Raw genomic sequence first — 26,980 nt, 5'->3', positions numbered from 1 at the left:
GCATCCGTCCTGGGATACCGGGATCAGACGACTGGCGATTCACATTGCATCGTCTAAAAGGTAATCTGCTATGGGTAATTAACCTCTGATCTTATTTACAGGTTGAGAAACATGTCAAGGGACGAATATATGGAAATGTACGCACTGGTTTTTGGTATTTAGTGGACAATTGAAGCTAAAATTCTTGATATTCATTGGGTGGGGAGTAATAGCTTACCTCCCGGGCAGGTACCTAGGCGCGTGAGTAGGTACCTACCTACACTGGAATTCCTCGAGGTTGCACATGCATTCTTTTATTTTGTCAATTAAGATCCGAGCTTCGTCTCCGTATCAATACCTCTCACTTCATCTAGAAGGCAAACGAATACCAGCCCTTTGCGGCCAAAGGGTGTTCCAACGTTGGCGCAAGGCTTGGATGATTTAATTGGCATCGACTACCTTCGGATGTAACAAATGCAATCATGACCACCGAGCAGCAGACATTGAGAGAAACCCAGCCGAAAAATAGGCACCAAGGTAAGTAAACCAAGATAATATCAAATAGCAGATCTCAAAGTGCGAAGGAGAAAGCGCAATGATTTCACGCCACACAACACCCCTCCCCCTCCCCGGGAAAACAATATGTATCAGCGTATGGAGAAGAGACACTAAGACGAGGTGGGGCTTACAGACCTGAGGTCACCGTCGTTGACTGAGGCAGACTTGGATATCACGGATGCACTCCAAGACGACGAGCACAGTCAATATCTCCCGGCTCTGCTTGGAACCGCACTGCTGGCCGCCGTGGGCTCCGTTTTGGCATTGTTCTATGCACCGCCGTCTACAATTGCTACTCTGATTATCACTGGCATCTCTGTGGTTGTGGTAAGTGAACCTAATCTGTTTATTGCAGGTCTGATCTTGTTGACTAAAAATCCCAGACGCGCCATGTATGGCTGTCTCGCAAGAAGGCACGGAACCGCGGCTCTATTTGGGCTGCTACCAATAGTAGCTCTGCCAATCCCAATACCGGCGAGCTACCCGCCGTATATCACACGTACATCTTAGGATCGGGCGGTCACACTGGCGAGATCTTTGAATTTGTTAAACGCAGTTTTCGGGGCCACAAGAATCTGCATAGACGGTATATCATCACATCCGGGGACACACACTCGCCTCACGTTGTGGCCAGGCTCGAAGCTCTCATCAGGGACACTGCCGGCGGACAAGCAACTGGTACCTGGGACGTAGTCCGTGTCGCCCGCGCCAGGAGAGTTCACCAACCGTTATGGACCGCCTGGTACACATCCATGATCAGTGCACTCTCCATCGTCAATGCGCTGGTCAAGGAACCCAGAAGCCGACCCAAAGACACTTATGGAACAGCCTACCGCTATCCTCATGTCATAGTCACTAATGGGCCAGGAACTGGCTTTATTGTGTGCCTTGTGGCTTACATACTGAAGCTGCTCTTCATTGCCCCCGCAAATCGAATGAAGATGGTTTACATGGAGACGTGGGCACATATCAGTAGCCTGAGTCTTACGGGCAAGCTGTTTTACTATACTGATATGGCTGACATGTTTCTTGTTCAGCATATGCAGTTGGCAGATCGAATTCGAAAGCCATGCCTGCAGCTGTTCCAAGCCCCCGATTTCGCAAAGATCACAGAAGCGGAAAGGGTTTGATCTGAAGCTTTGACGGTAACTGGTACCTGTCTATATTGTAGCATGAAGTTATACACAATTGCTGGTCTTACAATACACCCTTCCCAGATTAGTAGGCGTATACCTCTGGTCAATTCTTTTTCGTACACCAGTTTATGCCTTCTTCTCTTCCAAAATCGCATCCATGCTGCCCTCAAGCATGAGATCGTCGATCGACGCCTCTGCGTCCTTCGCCTTTCCTCCGAAAGTAGGCATTGCGTTTTCGCGCTCAGCCTCAGCCTTGGCCATCTCAGTAGCGGCCCAATCTTTCCACCTTTCGTACTCGTGGTCCTCCAACTCGTTACCGATCTGCAGACGGTTCTTGCCGAAGTAGGCACCGACCATCCGGGCTTCTTCTTGTGCTATTCTCCTCTCCACTTCCTCCTCTTGTCTCAGCGCGTAGAACTCACGGCGCACGAGGTCATATGCCTTTTCTTTAGTCATGCCTTCGTTGTGCATCAACCATAGTTGACGTTGCACCACACTGTTTAGGACGAAGCTATGTCAGCGAGTGGTTCTTGACCCCGTCTCAAATTGCAGCCAAACCCTAGTAGGCTATAGACTTGGAATGCCTTACCTCTCTCCGGACAAAGGGATGCTAGGCTGTTCCAACCCCTGGCTCCAGTCGCAGTAGTGCGAGTCCATGCCGTCAATTTCAAGAATCACCCTTGGCCGAGCGAGCTCCCATGGGTGGTCACGGTAGAAGGTCTTTCGTAGTTCGTCTTCCTCGTAAACAATCTTTTGCGGTCTAAAAATGTTCTTGGGCTTCCTGGCCTTGGGGTTCGGCTTTTGGTGTTGGATCGGAATCGGTCTGGTAAGAATTTCAGAAGGTGGGATCTTCTGCATGGCCTGCAGCCATGGAGGAGGAACCTGCCGGTGTTCCCTTCCCGGCGGCATTCCCGGCAGACTGAATTTGGTGTCCAGGTTCGATTTTACTGTCCGATAGAGGTCGACGGCCCGAAGGTCGCGGGCGCGAAGCCTCTGCATTGTAGAATGATAGCGCCCCGAAGACGCAAACCGCAAACTTGGGAGGATCGAATGGCAGATGATTTTGATTTTTGTCTCCCCCAAGTCACCGTCCCACACACAGGTTTTGCAGAAAGTCTGTTGCGTCGGATTGAGGGTGATGTATAATTAGCGGTTTGTCGAATTGACTTCCCCCGGCGCGCGATGGCACCGAAATTTCGGCGGACTGGAATTTCTGCCCGCGCGTTGTACTGTACGGAGCTTGAGCACAGACGCCGATCCCTGCCCACATCGATAAGGAAAGACCCCTGCAGCTCAACATCGGCAAGCAGAATTTATTCGCTGGGCAAAACCTACATCTTTTCCAATATATCCGATTACGCAGTCTACATGGTTTCTACCCCTCGAGGCCAAAGGCATCCCCTGGTCTGCAACGGATGCTCTTTGTGGCATTCAAAATGATGTTGCTCAGCTCATGAAATTCCCTAGACGAATTGAAGGGTCGATATGCGGCACCGGTTTACTACTGCGACGGCCAGCACCGGGCTGGCAGCGTCCGACGACCTGCACCGGTATAGGAAAGCCGCGTCATTGGAGCTTCCACACGGCCACAGGACGCTGCCCTCGGCCGAGGAGCAAGATTTGTCTGAGCAATGGTGCACAATTTTTTACCGTTTCGTATCCTCGACAGCACGCAAATGCAAATGCTGCCAAACTGGAGCCGAGTCTCGAAAGTAGCCAGCCCGTTTCCTCCAAGGAAATAGACGCCAAGAATGGGCTGCCGCTCCATGAAGACTTGGATAGGGAGAGGGAGAGGGAGAGGGGGAACACGCTTTCCAAGCAGGACCTTCTGGATTTTGTGGGAACTTATAACGACGACGACACGGCCGACTTTCAAATGCGACTACTCAAGGATCCGTACCTTCGGGGTTATGCAGCCCCCAACGGGCCCGATCTGTCAGTCTCAAGCAAAAAAGAAGACTCGCAGATACCATCGTTTGAGGAGGTGACCACGCCAAACAAGGAGGAGCGTACCTTGCTTTGGAAGCTCTGGCAAGCGATTATCAGAAGAAGACGTAACCCCCTCAAGGTTGAAGCACAGTACATTTATCACCTCTATTGCCAGCTCCCAGAGCCTCGCATGGCATATCTTCACTCAAAGCTTCGACATGGGCTGCTGCGCTCCCTATCTTATGGAGAAAAACCATCGGCCAAGGCTATGCTTCGGTACTTCGCCGTCATCGCTGATGTTAAAGAATGCGGCTATGCATTGTTGCCAGTGGAGTGGAATATGGCACTTCACCTCGCAACCAAACACTTGAGTGTCGTAACGGAAGCCCAAGTCGAGTCTGGGCTGAACATTTGGCGAGAAATGGAGCATCAGGCAAACATTGCTGCGAATGGCATGACATTCAATATACTGTTTGATAGCGCAACCAAGGCAGGGAACTTTGCCCTGGCTGAGATGGTCTATGCTGAGATGGTCAAGCGAGGGCATTCGTTCACGCGCTACCACCATGTGTCCCTGATATTTTTCTTTGGACTCAAAATGGAGAGCGACGGCGTAAGAGCCGCTTACAGAGAAATGGTCACCGCTGGGGAGATCATCGACAATGCTGTCCTCAACTGTGTCATTGCTGCTTTTCTGAGATGTGGCGAAGAAGTCGAGGCTTTAGAGCTTTACGAGCGCATGAAGGCGTCCGTCGAAAATGCCGTACACCTGCCAGCGCAAACGGACATGACGCAAAAGGCCGTGACCCGAGTCATGATGATGTTTGCGCGTGTGGCGAGGAGACATCCTGCCATGCGCAAAGAAATGCAAGCCGCCGCTTCGCTGGCACCGGACTTGCGGACATATCGCATTCTGATTAGGCACTTTGCCATCAATGTCGGCAGGATCGACAAAGTCGCAAAGTTTCTGAACGAGATGAGGCACTTTCAGATACCCGTTCACGGTGGCATATTTCTCTCGCTGTTCAAGGGATTTGCTTTGCATGGCGCCAAGGCAGGCTCAGACTGGAGCCCCCAAAGACTCTTCAGCGTATGGGAAGCCTTCCTTCAGGCCATCGATGGCGGCGCGGATGGCCTCTACGTCGACACTTGGCTCGCGCTTTGGATACTTCGCGCCTTTGAGAAGTGCGGCCAGAGAGAAATGATCATGGATATCTATGAAGATTTGAGGGACCGATGGAATCTGCCCCCAGATAGGGCAGACTTTATGTTGCGCTTTTTACAGGGCCAGATGAAGCGGTTAGGTCTCAGGATTGACGCGGGACCTGAGCCAGGTGAAGCATTTCTGTCCCAAGATTGACGCGAAACGGAACCTGAATGATGAACAGGTTTCAGACAATCGGCGAGATGGGCGATAATTGTACCAATACATGGGCGATAGCGGTGAATTTCTGTACATATACTGATACCATAGAGGATATATGAGATGTATAACAAAGAAAAACTATATGTAATAAAGAATCATGTAATACTCTGGCGAGTATTATCGAACGCGTGATATAAAAAAAAGGCAAAGTCATAACCGGTACTACCAACGGCCAATGGCGCGGGTATGGGCTGGTGGGGCTTGCATATCATAGAGCAATTTCAGGATCTCAATCCATGGACTGGAAGCAGAAAATCACAGGCAATGGCATAGACCGCCAAAGTACGCACAAAAGGGAGCGTCGATTGCTGACGAGTCTATTGTTGGCAGTACACATACAGTCTCCCTCCTCCGTGTTCCCATTCACCAAGTTCCGCGAAGCAGTGACCAACACCTCAAAATATAACCGATTGAGCCCAACGTTTACCGGGGCTTGTACGTCTGCCAGGCTGTAAATGGGAGTCAGTACCACCGCAGCCAATCGAAGCTACCCATAGCTCGGCCGATTCCCAGCCCGAGGGAAGTCGAGAACTTACCAGCAATGCCGAAGGGGGCAAAGAAACCAGTGGCCATGAAGAGCCAGTACCTGACGAAGAAGAACTTGGTCTTGGGGTTGAAGGGGATGTTGGTGTAAGGACCCTCGGGGTAGTGGTACGGCGACGAGAGCCGGGCACGGGTTGCGTGGAAGGCGCGGCGGGAGACGAGCGAGGTCGTGGTGCGCTGGGCAGCGCGGGCTGCAGCGGCGGAGATCATCTTGAATGGACGAGCAGTGAGACTTGTTAGTTGCAAATCAAAAAGGTCAATTGGCACAGTAAAAAGACTCTACAGGCGCTGCATACCTTGACGTTTGGTTGAGAGGAGATTTTCCTGAAAGCTTTGTATTGGTGACGTTGAATGCTTTCCACGGGTTTGGCAAGCTTCAGATTGGTCCAAAATCCAAACTCGCCTGCAGTCAATGAGTGGCGTGACATTCTCTTCCCGGCTTTGCTCCTGGCGCACGGACCAGCTAACGGCTAATGCGGACCGTCGATTTCACCGCCTCCGTCATGCCTGTCCAAAATTCCATTTACTGCCATCCCACTTTGGCTACCACCCAGACTTTTTTTTCCTACCCTTGCTTGCATCGATTGGCGGGCCGCCCTTTTGATACTTTATCCAGCTGCATTGACGCAAGTGCATGCTGCAATAAAGCTAGAGGAGAAAAAATTCGGAGGCGTGTTGCTCTTGAGGAACACTGCTATCTGAGTTTACTCCCCTTTTGCTTTTTCTCCTTTTTCTTCTCATATCTCATCAGAATTCGAAATCTCGCCCCTGTTTGGCTACAACAATCTTGAGCTCCGCCAGCCATGGCGGACTTGTTCGACGTTTTCGACGAGCAGCCAGAGGCGCCGGCGGTCGGCCTCGATCGCAACTCGTCTGATACCAAAACCAAAAAGACTAAAAAGTCCAAACGGGATAAGAGCAAGGATAAGAGCAAAAAGCGCAAGGCTGACGGTCATGTGAAAAATTTGGGTGCTCAGGACAACGGTGCCGAGGCGCAGCCTGATCCTCAAGAGGACGTTGAAATGGCTAACGGCACCCAGCCGTCCACCGGTGACGCCGGCTCAGAGGAGTCCTCTTCGGATGAGCACCAAGACATCAAGCGACGGAAGAAGGAGGGCGAGGCCGATCCGATCCTTACCGACACCTTCGAAACTGCCCAATCGAGACAGGTTGCAGCAGCGGAGGGCTTCGGCACCAAGGAGGAGGATTCACTCGTGCTTTCACACAACATCCAGCATCAAGTTGCCTTGCCGCCGGATCTCGACTACGTCTATGTTCCTTTGTCAGAGCACAAGCCTCCTGAGGAACCCGCCCGAAAGTATGCATTCAAGCTCGACCCCTTTCAGAGCATATCAGTTGCTTCGATCGAGCGTGATGAGAGTGTGCTGGTTTCCGCGCATACCAGTGCTGGAAAGACTGTCGTTGCCGAGTATGCAATTGCGCACTGCCTCAAGAGAAATCAGAGAGTCATCTACACGAGCCCGATCAAGGCACTCAGCAACCAGAAGTTCCGCGACTTCCAGGCCGAGTTTGGCGATGTTGGTTTGATGACTGGTGATGTCACCATCAACCCGACCGCCAGCTGCCTTGTCATGACGACAGAAATTTTGCGCTCCATGTTGTACCGCGGTTCAGAGATCACTCGCGAGGTGGGCTGGGTTGTTTTCGACGAAATCCACTACATGCGCGACGCGACTCGAGGTGTCGTGTGGGAGGAGACCATCATCATGTTGCCTGACAAGGTCCGCTATGTGTTCTTGTCGGCCACAATCCCGAATGCTTTCCAATTCGCCGAATGGATAGCCAAGATCCACCGACAGGCCTGTCACGTTGTTTACACCGACTTCCGCCCAACCCCCCTCCAGAACTATGTTTTCCCCGCTGGAGGAGATGGCATCTACATTATGGTGGATGAAAAGGGCGTGTTTAGGGAGAAGAAGTTCATGGAAGCCATTGGCTCCATCGCTGGGAAAAACGACGATGACGATTCGATGCCGCGCCAGAAGGGCAAGGGCAAGAACAAGAAGGCTGTAAAGAACACCGTACCGGACAGCAAGGCAGACATCACCAAGATCATCAAAATGATCATGAGGAGAGCCTACCACCCAGTCATCGTCTTCAACTTCAGCAAGCGCGAATGCGAGAACCTTGCCCTCAAGGTGTCAACATTAAACTTCAATCACGAGTCAGAGCAAAAGCTGGTCGAGGATATCTTCAGGAACGCTATTATGTCACTATCTGAAGAGGACCAAGGCCTTCCTCAAATCCAGCACCTGCTTCCGCTGCTTAAGAAGGGTATCGGTGTCCATCACTCTGGGCTCTTGCCCATCCTGAAGGAGACCATCGAGATCCTCTTTCAGGAAAACCTTATCAAGGTGCTCTTTGCCACAGAAACCTTCTCCATTGGTTTGAACATGCCAGCCAAGACTGTCGTTTTCAGCCAAGTTAAGAAGTTTGACGGCGTGAAGGAGAGGCCGCTTACACCATCAGAGTACATCCAAATGTCGGGGCGCGCCGGTCGTCGTGGTCTTGATGATCGTGGTATTGTCATCATGATGATTGACGACAAGCTTGATCCCGAAACGGCCAAGGGCATGGTTTGCGGTCAACAGGATCGTCTAAACTCGGCTTTCCACCTAGGATACAACATGATCCTGAACTTGCAGCGTATTGAAACCGTATCTCCTCAGTACATGCTGGAGAGGTGTTTCTACCAGTTCCAAAACGCTTCTAGCGTGCCAGCATTGGAAAAGAAGCTGATAGAGCTGCAGCAACAACGTGACGCCATGGTGATCCCTGACGAGTCAACTGTCAAAGATTACCACACCGTCCGGCAACAGATTGAAGCGTACAAGAAGGACATGGAGGCCGTGATACAACATCCAAACAACTGCTTGGAGTTTATGCAACCTGGACGATTGATCAGAATCAAGACCCCGGACGGCGTTGACTTTGACTGGGGAGTTGTGGTCAATTTTTTGCCGCGCAAGCCTGTCAAGTTTGGCGAGGAGGAGCCGCCACCGCAAGAGTCGTATCTCATGGATGTCGCCTTGTTCGTATCGGAGGATAGCATCTCGCCCCCGCCCCACGCATCGGTTTCGAAAGAAGGCCACATCGCAGATGGTGTCGAACCAAGCGGTTCTGTCGACCATGGACGGCTTGAGGTCGTGCCATGTCTCTTGACTTGCATGGTTGCCATCAGCCAGATCCGCATTTTCATGCCCAAGGATATGGATCACCTTGGCAAGTCGCAGGTCAGCCATGGCTTGGAAGAGGTCCAGCGCAGGTTCCCAGACGGAGTACCAATTTTGGATCCTATTGAGAACATGGGCATCAAGGACGATTCTTTCAAGAAACTTATGCGCAAGATCGAGGTTCTTGAGTCACGCCTGCTTTCCAACCCTCTCCATGGCTCGCCGAATCTCCCAGAGTTGTGGGATAAGTACAAGATCAAGACAGAGTTGACGTCCCAGATCAAGGAGACCAAGAGAGCCATCAATAAGTCATATAGTATTGCACAGCTCGATGAGCTCAAATCGCGCATGCGAGTTCTCCGCCGCCTCAACTTCATCAACGAGAACGAGGTAGTGCAGATGAAGGCTCGTGTGGCTTGCGAAATTTCGTCTACGGAAGGCCACGAATTGGTGATTTCAGAGCTGCTGTTCAACGGTTTCTTCAATGAATTGGAGCCAGAAGTTTGCGCTGCCATCTTGAGCTGCTTTGTCTTTGACGAGAAGATGGAGGGCACTCCCTTGAAAGAGGATCTTGATAAGCTGGTTCGCGAAATCCATGCACAGGCCAAGACGATTGCACGTATTAGTCGTGAGAGTAAATTGGACGTCAGCGACGAACAGGTTGTTGGAAATCTTAAATGGCAACTTACGGAAACTGTGTTGGCATGGGCCAAAGGCAGACCTTTTGCCGAGATCTGGTAAGCAATTTTCAACTTCTTGACTCTTTTACTCTTCTTGTCCAGCGACAATCTCACCCTATATACGACTAAGTTGGCTAACACATTTTCTGCAGCAAAATGACAAATGCCTACGAGGGTTCTTTGGTGCGTATTATGCGTCGCCTTGAGGAGCTGTTGCGGCAGATGGCGGAAGCAGGCAAGGTTATGGGCAGCGAGATGTTGCAGAAGAAGTTTGAGAAGGCTCTCTCACTGATATCACGAGACGTCGTCTCGGCTGCCAGTCTCTACCTGTGATAGTAACTCGAAACTCCCTGGGAAGCGATCGTGTCTGTTGCGGGAAATGGTTTAATACGGAGTTATGGCGTTTTGTAGCTTGGCGCTGGCATCTACCAAAATCTTACAAAGTGCTCTACCGTAAACACATGGCATGGGTTTGAAGCCTGTCGTTGTCGTATTGTGTTGTGAGAAGTATGGCGGTTTCTGTTGTTCCGACTTGCTCACGTACCAAGATCTTAATGGGTTTATAATACAACCGCACAATACTAGCCTTTCCCCAGGCACACATATGGGTAGATACAAAGATCCCATCCTTTGCAGACGAAAACGGACAAAGATATGCTACAACAGTCCCAAAACGCCACGCGCCGCTTTCCATGACCCCATCGCCATCATGCATGCTCGCCCGAAATCGACCTAATTAATCCAATGATGAGACTCAAGAGACAGCCAAAACTGATAAACACCTTCCACCTGCGACTGTAAAGCCCCTCCTCGCGCACGAGCCAGCCAAAAGCACCCAGCGGCCAGACGAAGCCGATGAGCATGCCCCTGAGCATGACATCCACAAAGCCGTTGATGCCAACCTCGTCCCCGCCATCGGCACCTGCTAAGCCGTCAGCATCGCCTCCCCCGCCGTAGCTGCCCATACCACCTCCGCCTCCACCGGTACCCTGGTTGTTGTCCATCCACGCGTCTTCCATGCTGCGCAACGTGTCGGGCGAAGGCATCGTATCTGGCGTGTGACGCGAAGATTGGATGGAGCGGAACTGCAGTCGGAGCTGGTTCACTTCTGCGTGGCTAAAACCGGCCGACAGCAGACGATCAAAGCCCCGGGGCCCACGCTGCTGTTGCTGTTGCTGCTGGCCCCCGGCCCCATGGGAAGCATCGAGAAGCAGGCCTGTGCGCTCCCCGGTAGAGGAAAATGGAGATGGCGACAGCGGACCGGTCGGAGACGAGGGCGCTGTGTTCATCTTTACCGTGGCGGCCTCGGCCTCGGCGGCCAGCTCTTTGTCGGTCAGCAGGTCGCCGATGGAGCAGTTGACGTAGACGCGCGGCGGGGCCGGGGCGGCGCCCTCGACAGCCTTGCCCTTGCCGCTTGCCGGGGGCGGCGGCGGCGGCGGCAAGGCCGGCAGGGGCTTTAGGACGGCGGAGAGAGCGGCATCGTCGGGGAGGATGCGACCGGCGTTGATGAAGCGCAGGCGGCGCTGCGAGGTGGGCTCCTCGAGGCGCGAGCGGATCAGGTGCTTGAGGGCGATGACGGGGGTGGTGGTGGGCCTCTGGATGTCGAGGTGAAGGTCTGGCAGGCCGTTGGAGAAGCGGATGGTCAGAAGCAGCGGCGGCGGGAGCGGGTGCAGGCGCGGCGATGGCGGAGGGTTGGGCGAAGAGGTGCGGGAGTGTGGGCGAGAGGAGCGGTGGAGATGGCCGTTGGGATGGGGTGGCCGGAGCTGGTGACGCGCCTTGGTCGGCGACGAGCTGCTGCTGCCGCTGCCGCTGCTCATCTTGGTCTCCAGAAGAGGGATTCGGGGTTTGCGATGGTCATGTTTGAAGCCTACGCCCAAATAATTTGATGCGGAAGTGGCTTTGTACGGATTGAACGAGCTGATGTTGGGGGTTTAGCCTTTGGAGAAGGGGATCCGCCTTGGCGAGGTAGTTAATGTGGAGTAGTACAACAGTGTGATTTAGGATACATAACCCACCTGAGGTACACTGTGCTACCTGTCGTGATCAGCCTCACCGCGGGCATCAAAATGCACTTGGTTGTGGTACAAAGGAAGATGTGTTTGTAAGCATTAAGATAAAATAGTAGAATAGTCTCAATTTCAGTATATCAAAAGCTCCCTACTCGTATCTTAAAAGAAGGAAGATAAAACGCAATAACCCAGACTTGACTTATACTCGTGACAGCTGACAGGTAGTCTGTTCTGGGTCCACAATTTCCTCGGAGCAGGTCAATTCGTCTCTCTCTGTTTGGATTCACGAAAACCCTCGCACAGTAGTTTGATGCTGAAGAATCGCTCCTCTCCATTTCCGACACAGCATCGGGATAGCGACTATTTCTGCTAGATACGAGCTCTCACGGACCCGCCAATAACACCAGGCTATTTGTTTGTGTTGCATTACACCATGGGCATATGAAGGCGTTCAGAAATATCATGGGTGCCAAGCAAACAGCGAACCAAATCTCACCTTGAAATTATTCATCGTCATGACAGAACAGCATCGTCACCTGCAACCTCAACATCATGCGTCGTACATATAACATCGCTATGGTTAGCGACTTCTTCTTCCCGCAGCCAGGAGGAGTCGAGAGCCACATTTATCAGCTGTCCACCAAATTGATTGACCGTGGCCACAAGGTCATCATAATCACCCACCAATACCCAGGGAGGACCGGTGTTCGATATCTCACCAATGGTCTCAAGGTGTACCATGTACCTTTTCTGGTCATGTACCGCTCGGCCACATTCCCAACCGTCTTTTCATTCTTTCCCATATTCCGCAACATTGTCATTCGTGAGCAAATCGACATAGTTCACGGCCATGCCAGCTTGAGCAGTCTCTGTCACGAGGCAATTCTTCACGGGCGCACCATGGGGTTGCGCACCGTCTTCACCGACCACTCGCTCTTTGGATTCGCTGATCCAGCCAGCATTCTTACCAACAAACTGCTAAAATTCACCCTGAGTGACGTCGACCATGTCGTGTGCGTGAGCCACACCTGCAAGGAGAACACCGTCCTCCGCGCCTCACTGGATCCTCTGATGGTATCAGTCGTTCCCAACGCCGTTGTGGCTGAGAACTTCAGACCAGTCAACTACACGGCTGCTGGCGAGCAGACAACACCGCCGCCGCCGCCAGGTCCCCATGACATGATTACGATCGTGGTGATCTCGCGTCTCTTCTATAACAAGGGCACAGATCTTCTCACGGCCGCCATTCCGCGCATATTGGGCAGCCACCCTAACACTCGATTCATCATAGCCGGCGATGGGCCCAAGTCGATTGACTTGGAGCAGATGATTGAACAGAACGTTTTGCAGGATCGGGTTGAGATGCTGGGCCCAGTCCGCCACGAGGACGTGCGCAACGTCATGATTCGAGGCCAAATATACCTGCATCCGTCGCTGACCGAGGCTTTTGGTACCGTCATTGTCGAGGCAGCCAGCTGTGGCCTCTACGTGGTCTGCACCCAGGTCGGCGGCATTCCCGAGGTGCTGCCTTCGCACATGACCGTCTTTGCACGGCCCGATGAGGACGACCTGGTGGCAGCAACTGGCCGTGCGATCGCTGCTCTTCGTTCTGGGCGCGTCCGTACCGAGCTGTTCCACGAACAGGTCAAAACCATGTACTCATGGAAGAACGTGGCCATGCGTACTGAGCGCGTCTACGATGGTATTTCGGGGGCCATCTCCGAGGCCGAGTTCTACGGTTATGACGGCCCAGCAGGAGGTGGACCTGGCTTGCCGAGCTTTGCCCTAATCGACCGTCTCAAACGTTACTATGGATGTGGCATATGGGCCGGCAAACTCTTTTGCCTTTGTGTAATCGTCGACTACTTGATCTTCCTATTCCTCGAGTTCTGGTTCCCTCGAGATCAAATCGACATTTGTCCCGACTGGAGCAGATCCCATAAAAGGAAGGCTCTGCGGGGAACCAGCCACACTAATGGGGGTGGTGTGTCAAGGCAGAGTACAGAGAACAGAGAATACGATCAAGGACGCATCAAAGCACACATTGCCTGATTACGACCGCCTGGTTATGACCTGGACTCAAAGGTAACTTTGGAACCAACAATATCATCAGATTTTTAGCCACTGAGCCGTATTACCAAGCCATACGTGTACGAGCCAAGGAATGTGCCGCTGTCGGTCTCCCAGCGCGTCATACGAAACAAAATTTCCGACACATCTTTCCCGACAGAGTTCAGCCCCAGGCGCCCATAGTGTGCAGTCCCTCGATAGTGCCCTTGAACCCGACAACCTCGGCCTCCTTAATCCTAAGCTACTTGGGAGATATAAAATCAGCAGTTGGCATCCATGGGTCACACAACTCGCCAAACTTGAACTGTTCGGCCAGTTCCTTGCCCGGAGTTCCCCACCTGGCTTCGTATGCTTCAGAGGAACATTGGACAAACACGCCATCTTTACCGGTGTCGGTACTCCAATCTTCCATCATCTGGTTGAACATCTACTTTTCCAGGGCCACGTTGGCGTACTTGCCAAAAGCACGACTTCCAGCTGCAATAGCTTGTCGAACCCAGACACCGGGACTCACCTCCATGCTTCCTGAGAGCAACACAGTAGCATCTGGTCTCGTGGGGAACGTCTGAATGTATTTTCCCAGCACAGGATGGAGGATCATCATGATAGAAGGAAAGGTGGCGAGGTTTTGGGATAGTACCTAAAGAGGAGATAAGTAGGGCGTGGAGCCAGATCGGGCAGGCCCTTCTTGATTCTGGCGTTCACGTTGGCCTTGTAGTCCATGTGGGGAGGGTCAACAGGATGCTCAACGCAGTTCGCCATTTTCAAACTCGGGGTTTTCGACCAGAAGTAATGCTCGAGAGTGCTGAGGTTCCTCGATGCTGCCATGGCCAGATTGCCTTGTCTCTCTTCGATCACGCCCGCCTCATGCCTTCCCACACGGGAAGTGAAGACAGGCACCCGCCAGTCTGTCACGGCGGAATGGCGCGAACACCGGTGAAGGCTTTCATCATGGAGTCGATGTTCTCAAAGTCACCTCCAATGATTCCGGTGCCATCAGCTGCATGTTTCCTGGCCTTGTCGCTTTCGGGTTGCGCGTTATGGCACTTACGCGCCATCTGTGGGTGTTCTTCATAATGTTCACGACGCCACCACCCTGCGCACCTGTGGCTCCGGTGACAGCAATGATCTTGACATTGCCGCCATCCCCGCCTTCGAGATGGGAGCTGCTAATCCCCCTGGACAGCCCAGATTGCTCGCCATGAATGACTTGGAACCATGGTTCGTAAGGTCGGGGGCTTCTCCTGGAAAGTTCCCCGGCTTTGGTCGGCGGCAGATCGTGGAAGTGCAGCGAATCATGCGTCAGCTCAGCAACCATTCCGGTTCGATCACCCTTGTCCTCGTCCAAGAACTCGTCAAAAGCGGCCATCATGCCCCTCTTGATGCAGAGGTGCTCTGGCCTGGAAGCTCCCAGGAATCCTGCCTTGATGTCGGTATTGTATGCGCCAGGCGAAACAACGTTGTCGGTGATGTTCTCTCTAACCTGTAAAACGGGGGCGATGCTTTGAGCCCATTGCTGCGCGCCGGCTTTGGAAGCAGCGTACTCAGGCAACATCACGCCTACTTGTTGGGCAAGCATGCTGGTGACGACGACAATCCGCCCTTCTTTGGCAGGCCTGTTTTGCCTCATGAAATGCACCACAAGTACCGTGTCGCATATGGCGGCCTTGAGGTTGACATCGATGCACACGGTGTCTGGGACTGGCGAAAGATTGTGGACAGGCACATGGCGCCGGCCAAAGTTGTACTTTCTTTTTACTTTGAATCGTGGTCAAGGCCGCCTGCGTCGGCCACAAACACGTCCAGAAGACCCCAGCGGGACCACATGGCGCAAAAGGCAGCAGCCTGTTGTTCGTACGAGGCCACATCGCACTAGGCAAACATGGCAGTGTTCGCTCAAGGGGGTCGAGCTCACATACGAGATGCTCCGACTCGAGTGTACGACGGGCGGTTGTGGCTACTAGGTAGCCTTTTCTGTGCAGACGCCGGGCCAACTCGGCGCCGATGCCGCTCTGTGATAGGATTTGCGTTATCATTGTTCCATGTAACTAAAGCTCTTTGCCTCTCCACATTTCCTACTATCACTCTTCCACCTTTTCCCCATGATCTGCATGTATGCGCAGTGGTTGTTATCCGAGATGGACCAAGGCCACGTAGTGGTCTCTAACTTGCTGCCGGACGGAAAGGCCATACGCGATACAAGAATCGAGAGCGGGGGAAGGGAGAAACATTCTCCCACTGACATGACTATAAACGTCAGCAACAGCAGATATGATAGCACGCTAAGGCCGAGTTTGTCATGGACGGACAATTGCAGAAGATGGTGTTGTGGTATCTTGTTGTTGGAAAGGCTGAACTCGAACGACGCATGTCATGTACCACCGACGACGGACAGCTATTGGTCAGTCCTTATTTTTTTGGTTCCTTGATGCAGCCTTGGCGGTACTCCGAAGAAATCCAGACCAGGCCATGTTGGCGGTTTTTCTCCACGGTCCCATTACTTGGTACTTGAAGCATCGTCCGAATGTTTCTCGACGCCCGATGAGACTTGAAGCTGGTTCTCATAACTGACTATGCAACTCGTGTCGTTATGCTATATACAAGATCGAGTGGCCTGCATCGCAGTTGGGGTTGACAGAGAAAATGCTTCTTGCATGCGTGCAACTCAAAAGAAGATATCCCGACAATCATTAATCCTCAATTGTTCACCTGAAGCTAGAACTGTCCAACTTCTTGTTTTGGCGATAAAAATTGGCGACAAATGTTAATTGCTCCCCCGTCACATCATGACCACCGTCCATTCTCTGGCGATATCAGACTGACTCGATCAGTCGAATCCGCGACTTGTGCTTTGCAGATAACTAACTAATAGACTCGAGTACAATCCTGGAATTTACCCCTCAAGGCAGGAATACATGGGCCCCCTTGGTCAACAAGATAGACCCGTCCCGAAGGACTGGTGACCGCGAGAATGTTTTCATGGATTCTTTTCTCCATCGAAACACAGAGCAAAACATACTTGGCAATTTCCTCCGAGAGAGAAGGAGGAAAAAGGAAGGAAAAAAAAAAAGAATGTTTCCCAACCTGCCGGAAAACCAAAACCAACTAAATGGTGCGCTCAATGACACTGATGTCAGCGACAGTTCTCGCAGCTTCTATTGTTGAGTGTAGAGAGAACAAGAATCATGGCAAACGAACGCGATAACTCGACCAGGGGCGCAGACCAGAGCGCTCCGATCTTCGAATACCCGATTCCTATCGATAACTATACCCAGATCGCCTTGCTGGTGGTCTCATGGCTTTGCATTGTCGTCTGCATATGTGTGGTGACGATGCGCGTATGGGCAAGGCGCCGAGTCACTCCAAGACTGGATGGGGCCGACTACTGTACCTTGACTGCCCTGGTGAGGTCTCCTTTCTCTCGGTGTTTTCTGGTCGCGTCTGTCCTGGTCAGCATATGAGACTTCGAGGCCTCGTCATGGTCATGTTGTTAAAAAAAAAAGACTAACCAGAGGAGCACCATGCTATCCTGCCGCTGACTTTTTGCCAGTTTTTCAACACGGCGCTACATGTCGACATCTTGATCATGGTACATCGAGGCGGGTTTGGTTTCCATGTCGACGAGATAGCCAAGCGGTTCGGGCCGGATGCTCTAGAGCTCTTCTTCAAGGTATGCTATGCAGTACCCGAAACAAACCATGGCAACAACGACCGTGCTTGTTTTTTACTAAACCCTGCTCACTTACTACAGGTCATCATCTCTTTCACCCTACTCTGGTGTGCAACGACGGCCTTCACCAAACTATCGGTCCTGCTACTATTCACAACCCTCTTCCCGACGAGGAGGATGCGGATGGCTGCATATGTCATGGGAGGCTTTATCATCGTGTGGTGCACCGGAGCCGTCGTCGCGACGCTGCTCATGTGCCAGCCGTTCGAGATGAACTGGAACCGTTCCATACCCGGAGGGCACTGTGGGGATGACCCCCTGTTTTGTAAGCGCCTGTTCTCCACCGGTTCGCAAATCGGCTCAACTCAACCGCTCTGCCTGCGGCTTTTCATGATGCGAATACTCTTCAACAGCTGAACCCGATACTTATACTTGTCCACACCCGATGCAGATACAATACTCGGAGTGATCAACATCATCGTCGAGGTCGCCATCTTGCTGCTCCCCATGCCGGTGATCTACAAGCTCAACATGCCACTGCACCGAAGACTTGTCGTAGTCGGCATGTTCAGTCTCGGGTTCGGCACGTGCGCCGTGACGATATACCGTCAGACCAAGCTGGAGGGCCTGGACTTTGAGGACATGACGCACGAGGGCGCCGTGGCCACCCTCCTGTCGGGCCTCGAACCCTCGGTGGCTCTCACGCTGGCCTGCATCCCCTTGCTGCGGCCTCTGCTGTGCCGTCGCCCGGACGGCAAGACATCATACCCATCAAGCTTTTACCTCGACAACGGCCGCGGCAGCAGAAGCGGCGACAGCCGAAGGGAGAAGAGGCCGGACAGGACGGGGACGAGGCAGTTGGATGAGGAGGAATGCGACCCCGTCGTCGACGTCGGTCTCGAACAGCATCGGGACGTACTCGACGACGTTGAGCTGAATCCCGTCAGGGGGAGTCTTGTCGCACATGAAGTGGAAATTTTGGCCCAAGAATCCGAATCAGGGGATCTCTTGCGAAGGACAACGTAATACTTGAGAAGACAAGAAACCAGACAGGCAAGGGGGTGAAGCCACGAAACCCACACCAACAAGAAGCAAACGTTTAGTAAGTCCGGGCCGTGACCGGTTGGAAAATGGGTGGCTTTGTGTTTTTCGCCACCGGGAACAGGAAAAGGTGGAGTTAGGGGGGGAGGCTTGGTTGGGTTGCTAGCCTACCTACTTGATCTGGTACTTTTTTCCTTGATTAATACACGCCCATGGGTCTAGAGGGGGTGGTTCAGCTTTGTCTGTACGGTAGTGTCGTAAGATGGTAACCGAATATGTATGAAATACAGCGCCGCAACAAAAAAAAAAAAAAGGCAGGAAAAGAAAGTTGATTACACATACCGGTAGATGCAGTGTAAGCCTATCTAAGGAGGAAAAAAAAATGAAAAAAACTTACTATGTATTTGCTTTAGTTTGTGGCGAGGCGTCCGATCTTTGAGACAAAATCTTGGTTGGCCATTTGCCCACAGTCAGCTCGAGTCAGATGGTAGTTTTGATCCTGGGGAGGAAATGGACAAAGATTAAGAAATAATGAAAAACGCATGTGATTATAACCTAACTTGACGAACTTGATGAACTGGGAGCATCAGTGTTCCCGGTCGGTAGCCCCAGTTTGCAAGTGGCAGGATCATGGCAAACAAAAATATACTACTCGATAACAAATGCGACCCCGCCAAGCCCCTTTCTTGTTGTTGCGACTTGCTTGTGTTGCTTGTCATCGCAACTCCTTTCCTATTGGGGAAAGTCTCGCCTATCCTTTTTTGGTGGCGTCTGGGAAAACCCTTACCGGCACATACTAGGACGCGCGTCGGAAAAACATCTTTTGATACACGTTACTGCTGTATAACGACCTAGTATACTAGCTGGAAGGGAGTTTTTAGTTACTTGTTTATTTTTGTATGTATTAGGTATATTTGTTTTTGTTTTTGTTTTTTGTCCGTCACTATATTTGCACCACTCAAACGTGCAGATCTGCCGGAGTGGGGGCAATGTGAAATAATGTGCCGTAGGGATGTGATTGAGAACTATCTAGAACTAGTCGTGTCTCGTTCTGCCGAGATCGCGCGACGATGCCGCAGATTTTCATGCGTGCACTCAAATCCTCCTGCCCCCTTTTTTTGTACCCGTTCTTGCCGTTTATGTTTGGTGGCTTGCTCCGGCGTTTCTTGGTGGCGCCTCGGAATTTGCGATCATCTGCAACAGCCGGGCTTTTTGCATGCAAGCCTCATGAGGATGTGCCCCCTTGATGCAGAAAAAAGAAAGTAACCGAGGAAAAAGAAAAGAAAAAAGACGAGGTGTGTCATACAGAGTAAGATGGCATCAATTACAGTATTTTGCACAGAATGTCAGCCAGTGCCTTGCAGCATCGGACTTTACATGGGAAATTTGACACAACAACCAATCACTGTTTTCCCTCCAACTCCGTTCGGCGGGGGTCAAATAGAACTTGGTCTCACCCATCCATCCATGGAAGCTGTCAAACAGTCAAACTAGGTCCCCACCCAACCAAGAACCCAACCCATAGGTGAACGCCTACCCACACCATACCCATGGGGATGGCTAAAAATTCTGACACAGCCACGAGCTTGGCCCCAAATCAGCCAGCACAGCACGAATCTGGCTCCTTTAGGCTCCTCTGAGCTCCATCTAGCCTACCCTTCTGGACATGCATGCTAATTACTGTAAGCACTGGTATGGATGGATATAGAAAGGTGGTTACAAAGTTGGTATGTGCAGGACAAGTTTTCTTTCCCTGCATTGGTCGCGCTTGGTGCAACTCGCACACAGCCTTTTTCCAAACCTTGTGCACAAAACCTGCTTTGATTCTGATCGTGATGTGCCTAGCCGCTAATGCAGGATACTGTCATGATCAATGTCATCGAAAAAAAAAAATAGAGACTGTAAACGCGCATGGGGCGGGGCAGCCCTCTCGAAAGGGAAATGAAGAAAGTTATCTCATCACTTGCTTTCCCTGCCTCACTCATTGGCACATGTTGGTTGCTGACAAGCACCCCCATTCCTGCACGTCCGTGTTGCGTTTTGCGGCAAGACGCATGTGTCTGCTGCCAACTTGCCACCTGCAATCACCGCAGTAATCAACTTTTGTGATTGTTGTTTTTGGCCCAGATGCAAGGGACTGAGCCCCGGCAATCCGGATATGATCGGCACCCGCCAAAAGTCAGAGCTCAGAGCCAACGAGCCAGATCTGATGCCTAGAGTCTTCCAACTCCGACCCTAGAAGGACGAGGTTTTGAACCAAGGGACAAGGTCCAAGAGTTTCCTAGGTAACTTACCTATCTACGTAAGGTGCCTACCTAGTCGCTAGGTAGGTAGGTAGGTAAGGTATGGCTTTGAAGGAAGCCATTTTGCCCCAAAGCCGTCCGTCTATGTTCGGGGTGCGTGCTTCCAGATAGATTAAATCGTATCGAAATCGTCCTTTGTCTCCACCCTCGGCCTTGTTTACTTTTTTGGGGTGGAAGTTCTTTATCGCCGCCCTATCGAATGGCGGTCTTGCCCAAAAACAGGTTAAATAAAGAGGCGCGCGCGTACTGCGTAAAAAGTCCGACCACATAGCACCCATACATACTACGTACCACTCCAACATTAGGGTGCTTGAGTACGGTGGAACCGGCTTTTGGATTACGAGAATAGACGGGTCCAGTCAAGAGTCAGTTATGCAGGAAGGAAAACACGGTCAAATTCTTTGCACGGGCTTTATCCCATCACGAAGAGAAACGTAATTAAATCACCAAGCGCTCTACTTACAGTTATGTAATTTTTGTTATGCTAATAATTATAACATACACTCGAAGTCTCTGCAGAGGTTGTCTTCAAAGTTTAAACGCCACATAGTTCGTAATGACAGATGAACTTCTTTGTCAAACTGATCCTTGTGCGTTCCTCTAGGCGAAGGAGAAAAAAGAAAAGCAACGTGAGAAAAAGTAAATTTAGAAATCACAGCGCTGCGGCCGTTGCCGGCTGGTGCTGGGGCGATGACGGTGGGGCTTCAGCTGCAGTCTTCAATTCTAGACCTTTTTGACCATTGGCAAAGCTTCTAACAAAGCCTCACTTGGTGGTAGCACAAAACACCCCAGTAGTTTGGAATCCACCCTTGGTCCAAGCCAAGATGTGCACTTGGTTGAAACGGCAGAGGCACCTTCGCGCCGTTTGCAGCCTCCTCACTGGTCGAACGGCTGCAGACCCCTGGACCCGCTTAATTGATCCAGGGACTAACCTGGTTGGAAAACATTTGCTGCTGGGGTTCCTGTTAAAGCTTGCCTTGTCCCTTTTTCTGGCTGCCATTTGATCGTTGGTGGGTTCGTTTTTTTTTTTCAAGGATCACATCTTCAGCCCACGCGCCGCTTGGATCTGATCCCTTACTTTTATTTTCCCTGTTTGCCATTTATTCACTGTTTTTTTTCCCTTGATTCTCCGTCTGTGATATCATTCGTTCTACATCCTCCTCCTCTCGTTTGGTTTTTAGTTTCTTTCTCCTTTTTGCCTCTCGAGGTTGACGTTCGTTCATCGCAGCACTGACATTCGAAATCTCCGTGTCTCTCTCCTGCTGATCCTAGAACTGACTGACGTCTTCGAAAAAGGAAGGAAAAAAAAAGAGAAAAGCCGACGAGTCTGATCCTTTGTCACAGCATACCAACGACTCGCCCTTTTGGCTTGCTTTGTCTGACCTTCATCCCTTTAACAACCTCCCCCCCTTTGGTGGTCAGCCCAACGTTTTCCCGAGATTTTCCAGCTCACCACATCAAGAGATCTGGAATCTCATTTCGTTATCTTGTATTTGTTTTTATTCTCTCATTGGGCGGAAAGATTCGAGAAACGAAGAGGCACGAGCTAAGCCAGCCCCGCAATTCACCACCCTCAGCCACTCACTATTCAGGCACCGAAACCATCGTTCCTGTGATAGGCGCTCGCCAGGGAGTGTGTCTCAGACGAGCCAGGGACTCCCCTCGTTGGACAGACCTCCCACACTCGGCTTAGTATATCATGGCTGCCCCTACATCTCCTAGAAATCCCCAGAGGATGGGTTTCATGCCCATTAATGGCGGCCGTGGCTCCGAAGAAGAAGCCGACATTCCGCTTTCAACCATCCGAACTGCCAGCTCTACTGGCGCCCGCAAACCCAACCAGGCAATTGAGACGAACATGATGGCCAGTGAGAAAACCCCCGGCATCGGCCCCGGTCGTCGAAGGCTGAAGAATGGCCTTGCCGACCAGGGCCGCCGAGGCACTGGCGGCACCGACGATGTCGCCCTCAACGCCATGGGCCGCCTCTACTACAAGATTATAGGATTTTCAGTCGTCACGCGTTACCTCGTCTACATTGTCCCCGTTGGTCTCCTTCTGCTGATTCCAATCATCGTCCTGATCGCTACTGGCAACATCGACGATGACAAGATCCGTCTTGGTGGCAACGAAGGCCCGGCACTCTACCGACTATTCGTCTGGATCATGGCATCGTGGCTAGGCTTGTGGGCTGGCAAGATTGTCGCTCACCTGCTGCCTCCCATCTTCATGTTCTTCTGCGGTGTCGTCAGTTCCGGCACCAGGAAGTACGCCACTGTCATCCGCGCTCTCGAAATTCCGCTTTCACTCTTTTTCTGGGCCCTGGTCTCCTGGTTGCTTTTCCGCTTCCTCTTCCCAGATGGCCCACCGCTCGACAGCATCCAATGGATCACTGTCATGAAGAAGATTCTCGGTGCACTCTTTGTCTCCTCGGCCGTCTTCTTGGGCGAAAAGACGATTGTGCAGCTCATCAGCATCACCTACCACCAACGTTCATTCGCCAACCGCATCAAGGATTCCAAGCGCGAGGTCTACCTGCTCGGCCTTCTGTACGATGCCTCGCGTACTCTGTTCCCCATGTACTGTCCCGAGTTCATTGAGGAGGACAGCATCATCAACGATAGTCTCGATGTTATGCTCAAAAAGGTCAAGGGCTCAGGATCGGCAACACCGATGCGTCTTATTGGCAACGTCGGTGCCAACGTTGGTCGCCTGGGTGACAAGATCACCTCGGTTTTCGGAAACGTTGCGTCTGAGATTACGGGCAAGCAGGTGTTCAACCCCAATTCGTCCCACTCCATCTGTGTCGAGGCTCTCGAGAAGGTCAAGACTTCTGAGGCACTGGCCAGGCGTATCTGGATGTCGTTCGTCGTTGAGGGCAGTGATAGTCTCTCGCAGGAGGACATTGAAGAGGTTCTGGGCCCCGAGCACAAGGAGGACGCCGAAGAGTGCTTTGCCGCCATCGATGCGGACCAAAACGGTGACATCAGCTTGGACGAGATGGTTCGCAAGGTTGTCGAGATTGGAATCGAGCGCAAGGCCATCGCCAACAGCATGAAGGACATCAGCCAGGCTCTCGCTGTCTTTGACGAAATCTTGCTCTTCATAGTTGCCCTTATCGTTGTCTTCATTTTCCTCGCTTTCTTCCAGAGCACCTTCATCACCACTCTGGCCACTGCTGGTACAGCCCTGCTCTCGCTTTCGTTCGTTTTCGCCGTCACCACTCAGGAATTCTTGGGTTCTTGCATCTTCTTGTTTGTGAAGCACCCCTTCGATGTCGGTGACCGTGTCGACATCACCGGACCGGAGAAGGAGCAGCTCATCGTGGAGCGCATCTCCCTGCTTTACACCGTCTTTACCCGCATTGACAAGATGCAGGTCGTCCAGGTACGTTGCGAAGAAATACGGCTGCACTCTTACTCACGTTGCTGCGTCGTCCTAACAAATCTGCCATGTAGGTTCCCAATATTGTACTCAACAATCTGTGGATCGAAAACGTTACTCGCAGCAAGGCCATGAAGGAGACGATCGACGTTAATGTCTCGTACGACACTACCTTTGAGGACATTGAGCTTTTGCGTATGGAGATGGAGAAGTTCGTTCGCCACCCCGACAACGCGAGGGACTTTATGCCCGACTTTAGCATTTCCGTTGGCAGCGTGGGCGATTTGGACAAGATGACGCTCAAGGTTACTATCAAGCACAAGTCGAACTGGCACAACGACGCTGTGCGCGCCACCCGCCGCTCCAAGTTCATGTGCGCCCTGGCCCTGGCACTCAAGCGTGTCCCGATCCACGGCCCTGGTGGTGGCGGCGAGCCACTTGGTGGACCCACAAACCCTACGTACTCGGTAGCCGTTTCCGATGGATTTGCGAGCGACGCTCGTGACAAGGCCAATAAGGCCAAGGACAGTGCCAGGATGGTGCCCACCAAGACCCTCAGCCGCAGCGGATCTTCTGCTAGCCAGAAGTCGAGGAGGGAGAAGGAGTCTGCAAACGAGCTCAACTCGCCCGTGGATGTTGCTAGACAGGCGGCTGCAGGTTACGGCAACAGAGACGGCGACATGCTCGATGACATGAGTCCTGTTGATCGCCAGCGCACAAATGACCTTACGAATCTGCGCAAGGATATGATCACTAAGAACCAGAGCCAGCGCGGTCGCCGCCAGGCAGGACAGACGTTGCCACCACAGTCTCTGGGTGAGACAGGGCCTCGCTTGACGTTGACGCGCGAGGAGAGCAACCCAGGCAACCCGAGCCGCAGCCCTAGGTTCGATGTCGAATCGCAGACTGGCGGGCTGTCCCCAGGAATGGGAAGCCCCGGATTCGGTACGCCAGCGGCGGGCGGTGGAAACTCTACATTCGCCGGAAATCCTTACTACTCGAGCACCGCGACCACTCTAGGGGGGCCACAGGCCCAGCAAGGCTACAGCGTCTTCCCTCGGCCAGCCGGCAGCTCTTCTCCGCCCTCGACTAGCACCAACTTTGCCGGTCTCCAGGCACCAACCCACCCGCTGCAGAGCGCGCCAACCACGGGATCGCGAGCTCGGGGCCAGAGCGTCTCGTCGACGCGCGACCTGACCGCACAACGGCCTCCCCAGCAACAGGGCGGTCCGGGTGGTCGACTCTAGATGAAAGATGAGAGGAGATGAAATTCTCCGAGACGATCATGTTTGCAAAAACAAACAAAACAAAGGCTCCTCGCGAGTTCTGTTCTGTAATATCTATTCTACTATTGCCTTTCTTTTCTTTTTTTTTTTATGACGACATTTGATGACGGTGCGGAGATTTAGAATCGGGGAAACCCCTGGAAAATGACATACTTGCATAGCGGGTCGAGGGACAAGGCCCTCGGTCCAAGGGCCAGCTGCATATCAATGGGACAGAGTCCTGTTGTTCATTACTTCAAAAAGAATTTGCGCGTTTCGATTTTCTTCCCATTAACTGACCTTTTTCTTGGTATCCTGTCCGTTGATACTGCTGCACTCGCTGATGAACACTATTACGGAGATGCCGGGCATACCTACCTAGTTTCACTTTCTCTGTCGTTGTTGAGTGATGTCCAACAAGTTGCTTGTTAGCTATGGAGTACAGGCGGTGAGGCCACAGCTAGGTGTGCATACGTAAGTAGCATACGTCAACTCAAGAAATAGTGTTACTAAGAGGGCAGAAGGTGGTCCGTCCAGACGCCTTTGGCGTGCCGATCTGGGTCGTACAGAACGGCAGGCTTCCGGTAGCGGCAGATCGAAATCGATTTTCGGGCCTTTATAATCGGATTCCAGGGCGTGAAGCTTATCCGTTCCGCCATTTCAGATTCCGTCGCATTTTTTGATAAAAGCAGCGTGATGTGAGATTGGATGCCAAGAGATTAGATACCCTCCTTGTGTAGATTTATAGGTCTTTCACCCCGCAGGTTATTTTAGGGGAGGTTTGTTTCTCACCCAAATCGTGACTACGGAAATAAGCACGAACCTTATCCACCTGGAGAAACACGTGCCTTGGAGAAGGTATGCTGAGTATATATCTTAATATCGTCCGTTCATAATCTACTAGAACTATATCTAAGTCTAGACTCTATTTTTCCCCCTTCTTTTTGTAACCCCGCTGGATAATGCTTTTTCCCGTTCATGGGCTTTTTTTTTTCCTCTTTCCCTCTTGGGGCCAAGCCCGCAGTCATAGAAGGATGGCTTACCATGCGACCAGACCTATTTTATACACAGGCAAGGCAATGCGGCAGTTGTTCATCCGTACCACTGCAACTGATCCCAGGAATGTGGGTTTAGGCTAGTTCTGGAACAGGGAACTAGTACAGTAAAGTTGAAAGGTTGGCCGGGGATGTACTCAACACCGTATAGACATTTACGCGGGACTCAGCACCCGGAACACTGCTTTGAGATTAGTCCAGTCATCTCCGTATACCGTACCGTACCGTAAGTTAGCTACCCACCAACCGCCTACCGAACCCCAAATTCAGGGTGGAGTTGAGGCTCATGAGGTACGGAGAAGTCCCTCACGGATCCACCGGAACACATGCAAAACCTACCCTATCCTTGCCACTCTGACATCACTGAGCTACCACGATACGCGGGTTGGCCGGCAAGTGGAGGACAAAATGACCCGGACACCAAAATTGGGCGAGCCACCCCAAGAACGCGAGTGTTTTGCTTCAACTCGTGGTTTTCAATCTCGCATATCTACTTCCATACAACAGGCATTTAAAAATTTGGAAATAGGAGTTTACTTACAACTAACTGCTGCTTTTATAGGGTTACATATTTGAACTATATTTGCTTGCTATTTGGAGAAATGTTAGTGGAAATATTTTGGTGTCCGCGTTATTCTGCCCCCCCACTATGGCCCGATAGACTCATGTACCGCGTAACCTGGGGCAGTTCAATCAGGTCGATGTTAGTCCGGGGCAAGTATTGTAACGCAAGGCTTGAA

General features: G+C 51.9%; 11 protein-coding genes across 11 annotated transcripts; 6 read left to right on the top strand and 5 right to left on the bottom strand.

Annotated features, from left to right (window-relative positions):
• Positions 1–84: 84 nt before the first annotated feature.
• On the top strand, positions 85–1,791 carry MGG_17724 (uncharacterized protein). Its single transcript, XM_003719889.1, has 3 exons — positions 85–516; positions 671–864; positions 921–1,791. Exons 1-3 carry the CDS (start codon positions 462–464, stop codon positions 1,665–1,667), a joined length of 996 nt encoding a protein of 331 aa, XP_003719937.1. The 5' UTR covers positions 85–461; the 3' UTR covers positions 1,668–1,791.
• Positions 1,612–2,887, bottom strand: MGG_03928 (37S ribosomal protein S25). The gene is made up of 2 exons (XM_003719888.1): positions 2,263–2,887; positions 1,612–2,169 (listed from the first exon to the last, which is right to left on the bottom strand). The coding sequence occupies exons 1-2, from the start codon at positions 2,670–2,672 to the stop codon at positions 1,800–1,802; spliced, it is 780 nt and encodes a 259-aa protein (XP_003719936.1). The 5' UTR covers positions 2,673–2,887; the 3' UTR covers positions 1,612–1,799.
• A 92-nt stretch (positions 2,888–2,979) lies between these two features.
• On the top strand, positions 2,980–5,122 carry MGG_03929 (uncharacterized protein). Its single transcript, XM_003719887.1, has one exon. The coding sequence runs from the start codon at positions 3,127–3,129 to the stop codon at positions 4,960–4,962; it is 1,836 nt and encodes a 611-aa protein (XP_003719935.1). The 5' UTR covers positions 2,980–3,126; the 3' UTR covers positions 4,963–5,122.
• Positions 5,123–5,451: 329 nt separating this feature from the next.
• On the bottom strand, positions 5,452–6,125 carry MGG_03930 (cytochrome-c oxidase chain VIIc; the record flags this gene model as incomplete). The annotated part of the gene is made up of 3 exons (XM_003719886.1): positions 5,868–6,125; positions 5,565–5,781; positions 5,452–5,477 (listed from the first exon to the last, which is right to left on the bottom strand). The coding sequence occupies exons 1-3, from the start codon at positions 5,997–5,999 to the stop codon at positions 5,452–5,454; spliced, it is 375 nt and encodes a 124-aa protein (XP_003719934.1). The 5' UTR covers positions 6,000–6,125.
• A 14-nt stretch (positions 6,126–6,139) lies between these two features.
• On the top strand, positions 6,140–10,461 carry MGG_03931 (FRQ-interacting RNA helicase). Its single transcript, XM_003719885.1, has 2 exons — positions 6,140–9,502; positions 9,598–10,461. Exons 1-2 carry the CDS (start codon positions 6,375–6,377, stop codon positions 9,776–9,778), a joined length of 3,309 nt encoding a protein of 1,102 aa, XP_003719933.1. The 5' UTR covers positions 6,140–6,374; the 3' UTR covers positions 9,779–10,461.
• Positions 9,913–11,457, bottom strand: MGG_03932 (uncharacterized protein). The gene has a single exon (XM_003719884.1). It carries the CDS (start codon positions 11,260–11,262, stop codon positions 10,153–10,155), a length of 1,110 nt encoding a protein of 369 aa, XP_003719932.1. The 5' UTR covers positions 11,263–11,457; the 3' UTR covers positions 9,913–10,152.
• A 549-nt stretch (positions 11,458–12,006) lies between these two features.
• MGG_03933 (phosphatidylinositol N-acetylglucosaminyltransferase GPI3 subunit) lies at positions 12,007–13,506 on the top strand (the record flags this gene model as incomplete). The annotated part of the gene is made up of 1 exon (XM_003719883.1): positions 12,007–13,506. The coding sequence occupies one exon, from the start codon at positions 12,007–12,009 to the stop codon at positions 13,504–13,506; it is 1,500 nt and encodes a 499-aa protein (XP_003719931.1).
• A 181-nt stretch (positions 13,507–13,687) lies between these two features.
• MGG_03934 (uncharacterized protein) lies at positions 13,688–15,560 on the bottom strand (the record flags this gene model as incomplete). Its single annotated transcript, XM_003719882.1, has 4 exons — positions 13,688–13,765; positions 14,039–14,164; positions 14,576–15,225; positions 15,440–15,560. 4 exons carry the CDS (start codon positions 15,558–15,560, stop codon positions 13,688–13,690), a joined length of 975 nt encoding a protein of 324 aa, XP_003719930.1.
• Positions 15,561–16,709: 1,149 nt separating this feature from the next.
• On the top strand, positions 16,710–18,220 carry MGG_03935 (uncharacterized protein; the record flags this gene model as incomplete). Its single annotated transcript, XM_003719881.1, has 4 exons — positions 16,710–16,928; positions 17,075–17,194; positions 17,276–17,519; positions 17,646–18,220. The coding sequence occupies 4 exons, from the start codon at positions 16,710–16,712 to the stop codon at positions 18,218–18,220; spliced, it is 1,158 nt and encodes a 385-aa protein (XP_003719929.1).
• A 1,674-nt stretch (positions 18,221–19,894) lies between these two features.
• MGG_17723 (uncharacterized protein) lies at positions 19,895–21,129 on the bottom strand. Its single transcript, XM_003719880.1, has 3 exons — positions 21,041–21,129; positions 20,830–20,867; positions 19,895–20,470 (listed from the first exon to the last, which is right to left on the bottom strand). Exons 1-3 carry the CDS (start codon positions 21,084–21,086, stop codon positions 20,213–20,215), a joined length of 342 nt encoding a protein of 113 aa, XP_003719928.1. The 5' UTR covers positions 21,087–21,129; the 3' UTR covers positions 19,895–20,212.
• A 414-nt stretch (positions 21,130–21,543) lies between these two features.
• MGG_03937 (serine/threonine protein kinase) lies at positions 21,544–25,850 on the top strand. Its single transcript, XM_003719879.1, has 2 exons — positions 21,544–23,923; positions 23,995–25,850. Exons 1-2 carry the CDS (start codon positions 22,238–22,240, stop codon positions 25,165–25,167), a joined length of 2,859 nt encoding a protein of 952 aa, XP_003719927.1. The 5' UTR covers positions 21,544–22,237; the 3' UTR covers positions 25,168–25,850.
• The last annotated feature ends 1,130 nt before the right edge of the window (positions 25,851–26,980 follow it).

The sequence above is a fragment of the Pyricularia oryzae genome, chromosome 6 (assembly GCF_000002495.2).
Source record: "Pyricularia oryzae 70-15 chromosome 6, whole genome shotgun sequence".
Taxonomy (NCBI): Eukaryota; Fungi; Ascomycota; class Sordariomycetes; order Magnaporthales; family Pyriculariaceae; genus Pyricularia; species Pyricularia oryzae.
Note: the sequence above shows the minus strand (reverse complement) of the source record. Positions and strands in the feature narration are given on the sequence as shown.